This window comes from Centropristis striata, chromosome 16, assembly GCF_030273125.1.
Source record: "Centropristis striata isolate RG_2023a ecotype Rhode Island chromosome 16, C.striata_1.0, whole genome shotgun sequence".
Classification (NCBI taxonomy): Eukaryota; Metazoa; Chordata; class Actinopteri; order Perciformes; family Serranidae; genus Centropristis; species Centropristis striata.
Window position 1 is genome coordinate 32,464,400 of NC_081532.1, and position 11,250 is coordinate 32,475,649.

The following is an 11,250-nucleotide window of genomic DNA, read 5'->3' on the forward strand; positions in this document are numbered from 1 at the left end:
AAGCCAATTGAATTGAATTGAATTGAATTAAATTAAAGATACGGTCAGGAAATAAATATAAAAATGTAGGTACCTCAGATATGTGCATAGGACCCACTTCATCAGCACAAAGGAATCCTTGGCGGAGTGGATATTTGGGAGTAGATCATTGAGGTGACCACATGTCTGACGATAGTAGCAATCAATCAGACATCCCATCAACTCCATACAGTCCAGCCGGGGAGTCACCCTCAACAGCTCGCCGACCACAGTCTGCTGCACGTTGGCCAGGTGCTGACTGAGGCTCTGGTCCACATCTGACGTGGGTTTTGGGAAGTGCTGGTGCACTGATCTCTGTATGAGGTGCTGTCGGTTGGGGTTAGAGGTGTCTGCATCATCGAGGGCCACATGTAGAAGTTCAGCTAGTTCCTGAAGTGGGATCGGTCCTTCACTCTGCAGGCGTTGTTCCTCTTGGGGGTCCTGAACCACGGGAGGTTCAAACCTGGTACAAGGCTGCTGGAATCCTACATCAAATGTAAACATTTAAAGTTAAACACTGCAAATATTACTTCTAAACTTCTAAAGAAATTATACAGTCATGGAAAAAAATATTAGACCATTGTTTTCTTTATTTTTTTTGTCCATTTTAATGCCTGGTACAACTAAAGGTACATTTGTTTGGACGAATATAATGATAACAACAAAAATAGCTCATGAGAGTTTCATTTAAGAGCTGATATTCAGACATTTTCCCTGGTTTTCTTGGAAACCATGGAAAATCAAACCAAATCAAATCAAATCAAATCAAATCAAATCAAATCAAATCAAATCTACTTTCGTTTCCCCTGAGGGTAAATTCAGTTAGTCTGGTAGAATCTCTGTTATAATGAGACAGCCTGATGGCTGTAGGAGAGAAGGATCTTTTGAATCTCACTACAAACATTAAACATTAATTAAACAACGTTAAACAACACACTACCACCACAGACTGATAAAACATCTGCAGCATCTTACTACACATGTCCAGAGATCTGAGCTTCCTTAAGAAAAAGAGCCTCTGCCCCTTTTTGTAGAGAGCGTCAGTGTTTAGGGACCAGTCCAATTTATTATCCAGGTATACACCTAGATACTTATAACTTGGCTAGATATCAGCTCTTAAATTAAACTCTTATGAGCTATTTTTGTTGTTATCATTATATTCGTCCAAACAAATGCACCTTTAGTTGTGCCAGGCATTAAAATGAACAATTTAAGAAAACAAGGGTGGTCTAATAATTCTTTCCATAACTGTATGCCACAACTCTGCTGACTCTGTCCTTGTTAAACCCAGTGGAGCAATGTTTCTAAGTATATTTAACAAATTGTACAAATTAGAGGTACTTGATCTCGACCCTTGTGTTGTCTTAACTTTCTGTGTCCATCACTTGTCCTAAGGGTCTAAAATGACCCGCCTTCACTCAACCCCTAAAATAAAACAGCTTGATTTTAAGTCATTGATCACAAACTTTGTGAACATAAAAACTGGATTGAATCCGTGGAATCCACTCGTTTTTATTACAACACATCATAATTGGTTTACTGTTTTACTAAAGATGGGGTTTGTCTTTATTATTTTTATTGCTAAAAGTCAAAAATGACCCCTTAGACAGCTTTCATTGAAACATGAACAAAGACAATGTTTGACTTTTTCTCATGTTGGGCTCATTCTAGGAAAAGTCATCTAATTTCAAGTTGAAAAAAAGATCTTTAAGGGGGTTTCCTCTGCTGTTAAACATAGTGGCGGGTCACTTTTGACCCCTAAGACAACACAAGTTAAATTGAGTATTTTAATCTCTTGCTGCTTTCTACATTTTCTCCACTAGGGAGAGGTATTGTACTTTTCACTTAACGACGAACAACACCTGTGGCTAATAGTTACTTTAAATATTAGGATTTCTGCACAAAATGTATGGAGAAGTTTGAAAAATATGATCATTTGTTTTATATTGAAGTACAGCTGAAACAATTACTAAATTGACAGAAAATTAATAGGTAGCTAATTTGACAATATTCCATAGTTCCAGCTTCACAAATGTAAAAATTTGCTTTTTTGTGATTGTGACAGCATTTCTCATATTTTCAGTATTCTTACAAATCAACCAACATATACACAAGGACACACAAAGTGCACACAAGTTAAAGTAAAATATGTAAACAATTTATCAAGTTTCCTCATAATTCAGTTACCGGTAGTTCATATTTGCAGTTCTTGGCTGCACCCAAAGCAGAATAACAGGTTTGTTTTCTGAAGAGGATGTACAATAAATCCAGGACCAATTAAACTTCCACACATATACAACATGAAACTCATTCGTCTATTAATACATTTTCTGTGCCATAAATCACTCAAGGTGCAATTCCAGTGAAATGTCTTGATCTTTTAGCACAACTGTTGCGTATGTTCTCTGCACGTCACACCTCAAGGTTAAGTTAAGTCAAGTTCATGTTTGGGAATCCACAACTTGCCTGAAGTCACTGTAATACCAAATATAACAGATTGATAGCTCTAATAATCAGAGTTTTCCAAATATTGCTACAAAACTCCACCTTCACATTGTGCACAGTGTGTGTGTGTGTGTGTGTGTGTGTGTGTGTGTGTGTGTGTGTGTGTGTGTGTATGTGTGTGTGTGTGTGTGTTTTAAGGGAGAAAAAGTGAAAGTCTAGTTTCATCAGTTTATACTGCACATATTATACACACACAAAGGACAACAGTGGTGGAAAAAAAAGGTCCTGCATTCAAGACTTACTGAAGTAAAAGTACAAAAGTATCATAATCAAAAAGTACTTAAAGTATCAAAAGTAAAAGTACTCGTTATGCAGACTGACACTCAAATTGTTTTATATATTCTAAATATATTATTGCAATATGTGTATTGATGCTTTTATGTAAACAGCATTTTAATTTTGTAGAGACAGGGCTCATTTTAACTACTTACTGTTATGAGGTTTAATTGAAGAATTTATCATGTTTTTCTTGTTAAATCTCAACCTGAAAAGTAACTTAAGCTGTCAGCTAAATGTAGTGGAGTAAAAAGTACAAGATTTGCCTCAAAATGTAGTGGAGTAGAAGTATAAAGTTACATAAAATGGAACAACTCAAGAAAACATTCCACCACTGAAAGAAACTAGTATGCATAATTAGAATGAACCAACCTGGTCTCAAATTTAAGCTTTATTCGAATCAAAATCTATAACACACAAGACAAAAAACGCCTCCTCGTGGATGTAGACAAAGCAAAACTACAATCAAAACGGACTCTTACCATATTGTATGTCGTTGTTGTTATCTATCAGAGGTCTCCGGCTGTCGTTCCGAAAAGGTGTTTTTTTCTTCCACATTTTCATCTCCAGTGTGAGACTTGAGTTGTGAGGTTTAGCACAGATTGTTTCTTCTTTGCTGTGATGCACGCTCCAGGTCAGACCTTTATCTGAGTCAGCAGCTCTGTGCTCCTTTATGAAGGGATAAAGGGGGTTTTCCCATCACATCATCAACACTACTTTCGTTTTCCTCTAGAACTGGTCTCCGCCGGTAAAGTAAAAGCTGTTGCATCATGTCAACATTACGAATGCTACTAAAACCATTACACTATATTACACTTCTATTAAACCAATATTACTATTATTATAATGTTACAATGCCTCCCACTGTGTGTAGTTTGCATGTTCTCCCCGTGTCAGCGTGGCTCCTCCCACAGTCCAAAAACATGCTCTTAGGTTTAATTGGTGACTCTAAATTGCCCGCAGGTGTGAATGTGAGAGTGTGATTGTCTGTCTCTATGTGTTAGCCCTGCGATAATGAATGAATGAATATAATAATAACACTAGTGGACTTAACCTCTTCTGTTGCTTTTATTTTACTATGAGTCTAAATGTCTCTTGGAAATGCTGCGACAATATTATTGCCTCGTCACAGTTTAACTTAAATTAGTTTAACCCTATAAAGCCAAGTGTATAACATTTGATACACAAGTTTTTGAGACCTCTGCATCATCAGTATGATATTTTTTTTCCTGATAAACCTGATGTATACTGCCCTACAAAGTCTAACTGCAGTAACTACGCAAAAGGTAAAATCATTATTGATTTATTTGATCTTTGACCCCAAAAATGTAATTACTGCATTTCTGTAAAAGGTTCTAATAGTAATGATAAACAGAGTGTAGTAACTACAATGTTGTTGTCTACTTTCAGCTTTTATATTTTGTTTTCAGTGAATAAACATTTTCACATTGATTTTGTTATAAGTGTATTTACAACTTGTATGAATAATATAATATTAAGTCTAAAATACTTAGTTTTATTTTAGACTTAATATTATAAAGTGATGTTATATTTTAGTCTTAATATAATTTTGTCTCACTTTTTTACTTCATCACTATCTAGATAATATTTTCCCTTTCAAATAAACCTATAACTTCTATTATTTTTATGTTTAAATAAGTATTTATATCCAAAGCAGACCGTGGTAAGTGCAATTACTGCTTGGTTTTTAGTTGGATTTTGTGGTTTTTATATAATTATTTCTCTGAAATAAAGCAAAATTTAAATCTAAAATTTTGTCAAAAAATAAAACAGACATCAATGGGTTCATTTTTAGCTATAACTCAATTTTGACCAAAAATGTAGTTACTGCAGTTAGGCTTTGTAGGGCAGTATACATGTGTTGAAGATTTTTTTTAAAATGAGCAACAAATTGCACAAAAATACCAGATGTATCAAAAATGATATGCAGGTTCCACTGGTGGATCAGTCATTGCAGCGTGAAAACTTCATATCAGCAGATGTATGATGTTGTGTTATATGGAAAAAAATATTTTGCATGTTTGAGGAAAATGTTAAAAGGAAATTCAAAGTTTTAGGATAATAGGATAAAAATGTTAGGTTTTATATGTTTTTGTTAGTTCAAGAAAACAAACTGAAAGCAAAAAATTGCACAAAAATACCTGATGTGTCAAATATGATACAAATTACAATTCATGTATGCAAATTGATATTGATTTTTTTCTTATTTGTCAGAAGGTTCACTAATCATTCCAGTTTTAAAAAAATAGAATTTTCTGGCAATTATTTCATGGTTCAGGCTTTATAGGGATAACTTAAATTTTAAGTTAAACATAAATTAAATATGACCCGAATTCGACCCATGTCATTTTTACAGCATTATTATAATGTAATGTAATATAATAATAATAATAATAATAGTGTTGTTGTTGTTATTGTAATGTAATATAACAATAACACTAGTCACTTAACCACTTCCTTCAAAAATGATGTTCAGATTTAATTACTAACTCCAGAAAAGCTAATTAAAATTGTTTTATTGTTTGTTTGTTTGTTTGTTTGTTTGTTTGTTTTTATGAAATAATGATAGATAAAAATTCAGCTGTTCTAAATCTCCAAACATCAAGGTAAGGCCTGATGTGTTGGTTTTTTTTTAAACTTCTTAAATACAAATTATGTTTATTTTACATCATGCAGTCCATTTTTTAAACACAATCTGAATAAATCTTTGTCACGAGGAGAAATTTTTTGAGCTGCCGGTAGTAAAACCACAGATGTAAATAATACAAAGAATAATATCTGAATCCTGTTTCAGTTTCAGGGTCCTGTGTTGTGAATGCTGACTCACACTTTTGCTTTTATTTTACTATGAGTCTAACAGTCTCTTCCTGGAAATGGAATGTTAGAATATTATTGCCTGGTCACAGTTTAAATGCAGATTCATTTGTTGAGAACACAACTTAAATTGTGGTTAAACATAAATTAAATATGACCCGAATTCTATACATATGTCATTTTTAGAGCATTATTATAATGTAATATAATAATAGTAATAATAGTGTTGTTATTATTATTATTATATTAACACTAGTTGACTTGACCACTTCCTTCAACAATTATAGATGTCGAGATCGAATTGATAACTCAAGAAAAGCTAATTAAAGTTGTTTGATTGTTTGTTTGTTGACCAGGATTTGACTCATATGTCATTTTAAAAGCAGCTTATTACAACTATGTTTGTAGTTAGTGGCTGTAGTATTTGTTAAGTATACAAGGCATGATCAGTAGTGATGCATGATATTATTGCCATGTTACTGGTATCCGCTGATACTGGCTTTAAAATTAACTATTGGACATCGGCCAACACGCCGATATCTGCCGATATAATAAAAACGATAAAAGAAAATGCTGCTGCTTCGCCCGACTTCAACATGATGATGTTACGGGAGGCAGATGCCAAAATGCACCCAAAGCTAACAGGTTTGTTTTCTGAAGAGGAGGTAAAATAAATCCAGGACCAATTAAACTTCCACACCTATACAACATGAAACTCATTAGTCTATTAATACATTTTCTGTGCCATAAATCACTCAAGGTGCAATTCCAGTGAAATGTCTTGATCTTTTAGCACAACTGTTGCGTATGTTCTCTGCACGACACACCTCAAGGTTAAGTTAGGTCAAGTTCATGTTTGGGAATCCACAACTTGCCTGAAGTCACTGTAATCCAAATATAACAGTTTGATAGCTCTAATAATCAGAGTTTTCCAAATATTGCTACAAAACTCCACCTTCACATTGTGCACAGTGTGTGTACTTTTGTAGCGGCTAACCAACAGAGATCGAATGTGACAACAGGCCGTCGCTGTCAGGCCGGGCTCGAAGTAGGACTCAGACGCAGAGATAGAGTATGTCAAAAGCACTTTATTTAGATACTTGGTCAGCAAGAGGAACTCCCCGAACAGAGGAAACAAAAAGGCTATGAACATTAACAGTCTAAAGGACCTAACAATAATAATCCCTACAAAGAGGGAAAAACACTAAACTCGTGACTATCCTGATCTCAGGGCAAACTATCCTATGGGGTAAAGAACAAATAACTAGACAAGGGAAAGGGGGATAAAAGGGACAAACTAAAATACTAATAAACAAAAGGCGCCCCAAAAGGGAGGAAATCTAAACAGCGAAAAAGACTAAATTAAAAATCACTCCGTAAAATGGAGGAACAATCTAAGGGCAAAAACTAAATAACACAAAATCACTCTTAAGGAGGAAATACAAAAAGGCAATCTAAACAACCAACAAACTAAGGGAGCAGCTAAGCTGTGAAAATTAACAAAAGAAAATCACTCTTACGAGGAGAACCAAACTTGAAAACGAAGCAAGGCAGATGACTGTGGCGATGACAAGAACTGTGGAAATGCTGGCGAGACGAAAAACGACACACTGGCACAGGACAAGGGAGACACAGACTATTTAACACATGAGGGAGGGAGCACCAGGTGAACACAATCGGTAATTAGGGGAGAAACTCAGGCAGGTGACACACACAGGGAGGGGCAGGTGATCTGAAACGAGAGGAGAGTTACTTTTCAAAATAAAAGCAGTGACGAGACAAAACATAAAAAACCCAAGACCTCACCACGGTGTGACAGTCGCGGCAAGCAGTGTTGCCAACTTATCGACTTTGTTGCTATATTTAGCAACTATTCAGACCCCTCTGACTCTTTTTCAAAAAAGGGACTAGCGACAACTCTAGCGACTTTTTCTGGTGTTATTGGAGACTTTTGGGGACTTGTTCCTACTCTTCTCAACAAGTAGCACCGTCCCAAAGCACTCACAAGTGGCCCAGTCCTCCCGCAGCGGTCTCTCCCAGCTGCAGTCAGCAGAGCAGGAGATGTTAACCCCTCAGCGTCCAGTTTGCACCAGTCTACAAATGAATCACGCATGCACAAAATTGCCACCTCAACCGTATCCAATCAGAGGCAACTAGATAGGTAGCGGCTCAGTAGCGGCTCAGAAAGTACCTGCCTCGGGTAGGAGCCACCAGGGTGGGAATTTCACGACAGCCACGGCGGCCGTCGTTGCCCCACACTCTGGCCTTGATGCCCTGTGAAAAAAATGCTCAATTTTAAGGCCAAGGTGGCCTTTGTGCCCCTGTCAAAGTTCCAGTAAACACAAAGCTAACCCGACCCACTCCCTGTCCTTGGAGACATGTGCACATCAACACATGGCTCATTTGAATATTCAAATGAGCCATGTGTTGTAAGCTAGCAGGACAAGCCGTTTTGATATGTTGTGACTGAAGTATGTGGTAGTATTTGACAGAACTTAACATTTACGTTTTTATAGAAAGTACTATTGATAGGTAATTACCATTGTATTTGCCTATTTAAAGTCGACTCCTTAAAGTTCCATTTTTGTGTCATGAAAACTAGCGATAGCTAGTTGGGATAGCGCTAACGTCTTCCTTACCTCAGGGACAAGGGGTCGACATTTAGCTGATGTAAATTTCACCTCAGCAGGTTCCTTTCTTATGGCAGGAGGAGGCATTTCTCTTTCCTTACTCTTAGATGAACTCAGGCAGGAGATTCATTTTGCCATCTTTTCAAAATATATGCATTTGCCGTCTTTTCAAAACAGGTTCATTTGTCATTTTCCAAAAAGGTCCTTTCTAATATATTTAATATATTGTGCATTAATGTTTCTTGGTGAATGAGAATGTTGAGGTATTAATCTGAAAGGTAAAACCAGCGTAATTTAACCAAACGGCCTTTATGCCCTGTCATGTGGCCTTTGTGCCCTTAAAATATGTGTAAACAGGAAGGCCAAATGGCCTTGCCCCTAAAATGATGAAATTCCAAGCCTGGGAGCCACTAACTGATGAAGTTGGGTGGATCTATGCCAGATCCTCTCTCCCAAGCCACACCCATAGAGGCTCACTAGAGGGAAAGTAACCTAATGGAAACGCGCCTATAGATAGCAACAAGCCAATGCAACAGTTCAGGGCCGAGTTCACTCTGTGCGGTCTCTTGCTGTCTTCCTTTCCCTCACCTCCTCCACAGAACATCATTTCTATGGTCTTTTTGGTGGCTCAGACCATGACGGACATGTAATATTACGAACATGAACAGCTTGTTCTTACAGCTAGCCGGCGTTGAAAATGCTGCATAGTCCTGCTTTAATTATCCATCTCAAGAACCGTCATCCCTATGAGTTTGTTGCAACAAAGAAGAAAAAGAAGAAACAACAGGCAAAAGTCACCAGCAGTATCTTTTTTCAGTCCTTGGATAAAGCCAGGAAATACAGCCGTGACCAGTCGGAGGTACTTTTCTGATGTGGCCCTTATCTGAGTTACAATCGGTTGTTTACAACAACATTTAGAAGCTCATTGCCTCTTTTTCCCGGTTTTGGGCATTGCTGTGATTTTCTCAGGGACAGCATCATCCAAGGACATTTTAAGTAGGATGTGTCTCTTTTGTATTGTTTTGTAATTAAGTAATTGTCCTACACTTTTCTTATTTTGCACAAGAAATTAATATAACATAATTTTTATGCTTTGTACTTTATGCCTGCATTTGCACAATAATAAAACCACTAGTATGTTGTTTAAATGTCACAAGAGAGAAAAATTAACCCACTATCTGCACTTGATTGAAGTTTAAAAGTAAAGCTCGAAGTTGTCATACCGGATTACTTAAAGATATCAGAAAAAGATAACAACTCCATCTTGTTCACAACAAAATAACAACAACAAACAGCCAGAGCCTCTAAGTTGAATGTTTCACACAGGCTGTACAGTAATCTGAAAAGGAAACGGCAGAGGTAAATAGGAGTAATTGTTGGACTATGCCTGCGGGTATCTCTATTGTTATCAAAGGGGCGTGCCGATGTACTGAGTCATGAGTGGAAAGTGTTTGCAAATGGAAAAAGCTTCACTTGAGTGCAAACATCTTTTTGTTGCTGGCAGATTCTTAGGGAACTGAAAAACACCCTCGGCGAATGTGAAGCAGTTTGAATAATTGAGATCATTGTATTTCCAATACAACTGTCATTCTCCGTGACTGAGTAGCATTTATTGTGTCATGCTCATAATTTTGCTGAAAATAAGGCGTGTTTGATGGAGTAATGCCAGTGCACAGTTGCAGGTTAATGTGGGTGTGTTTAAAAGGGTTAGGCCATTAAATCAGGGATATTCCCCCAGTGTCTGCAGAGAGCACGGGGGATACCGGTTATCTTGTAAGTCTTGGATGTGTGGACAGTCCCTTCACTCCCAGCAAACAGATACAGTTTAAATTTCACAACTCCGGAGTTCACATTTTTTGTTTGATGCAGGAAGAGGGAGAGTGAATCTCATTGGTGGACGGAGAAAAAAAGGCCTCTTAACGACAAGCGGGTGCATTTAAATGCTGTGTGGTTGCAGGGGTGGTTTTCAATGTACTGTAACACAGAACAAAGTCTGGCTTTGAGAGAGCCTTTGCCAACCGTTGCATTTCGAATCAGGAGCTGAGTCATTTAGATGAAGTGATATGAAAGTACCAAGTAAGAGAGGAAGCACATGAATGAATGAGGATAAAACACTAAGATAATTTGTTAATGTGTATGGGTGCAAGTAAAGTAAAATAAATTAAAGAAAATCTATAAGACCATCCATCCAGCTTGGCTGAAAAAAAAAGTCACCACCTGAATTTACAGTTTTTCTTAGTCGCTTTGGTGCATTTCTCACATCACTATTAACATTTGCACAACAGTTAATACATTTCTCAAAACAATTAGTACAAACTGCAAAACCTAGTTGATAACCTGCAGAAGCGTGCCGCTCAAAATATGGATAGCTCATTCCTCAAAAGCAAGTATTCATGTCAATGAAAGTATCAGCGTCATGTGTCAGTGTCATCAAGATGAAAAGTCCTGACACCATGTTTATGAACAAGATAGTCAAATGTCTCTGTCATGTTTTCATTATGACAGTTTACTCTGTAAATGTATTCCGATGCAAAAAAGTCAGATCTTGGTGACGCTACCTGAAAATGCTCCAGACAGCACTACATACTATTTACACAGCCATTTAAAAACTACAGTAAAGTTACACATTACTATATTTAGTGAGGTATGATGTTTCATATTTATTACATATGCTCTTTCCAATTATAATTTCTTCACAGCATTGTGCAAAAGGAAAAAAACACCCTTATTTACAACAAACAGAAAGTCCCTTTGGGTAGAGCTGTGCAGAGTACAGTGTCACAGTGAAATGGTATAAACACTATGTCCCACTTGGTTCATATATGTTGTAAAGTGTTTATGGGTTTATGGATTCAGCTCTGAGTGATTGTAGAGAAGTGGCTTATCATTGGTTGCAACTAATGCTTCACACAGCCCTTCTCATCAGTGAAAGCTGAGATTCACCTGAGAGAGACGGTTCAATTCCGGAGACATTTTCAGTAAAAAA

The 11,250-nt window shown here is 36.9% G+C and overlaps 1 protein-coding gene across 1 annotated transcript in view; it reads right to left on the reverse strand.

Annotated features, from left to right (window-relative positions):
• The window catches only part of LOC131987772 (scavenger receptor cysteine-rich type 1 protein M160-like), a 45,656-nt gene extending 42,253 nt beyond the window's left edge, over window positions 1–3,403 (reverse strand). The window contains exons 1-2 of the mRNA XM_059352635.1: window positions 3,282–3,403; window positions 74–503 (exon numbers count right to left, since the gene is read on the reverse strand). Coding sequence (XP_059208618.1) covers window positions 74–503; window positions 3,282–3,363 — 512 coding nt within the window. The 5' untranslated portion in view covers window positions 3,364–3,403. The remainder of the gene's footprint in view (window positions 1–73; window positions 504–3,281) is intronic.
• Between the last annotated feature and the right edge of the window lie 7,847 nt (window positions 3,404–11,250).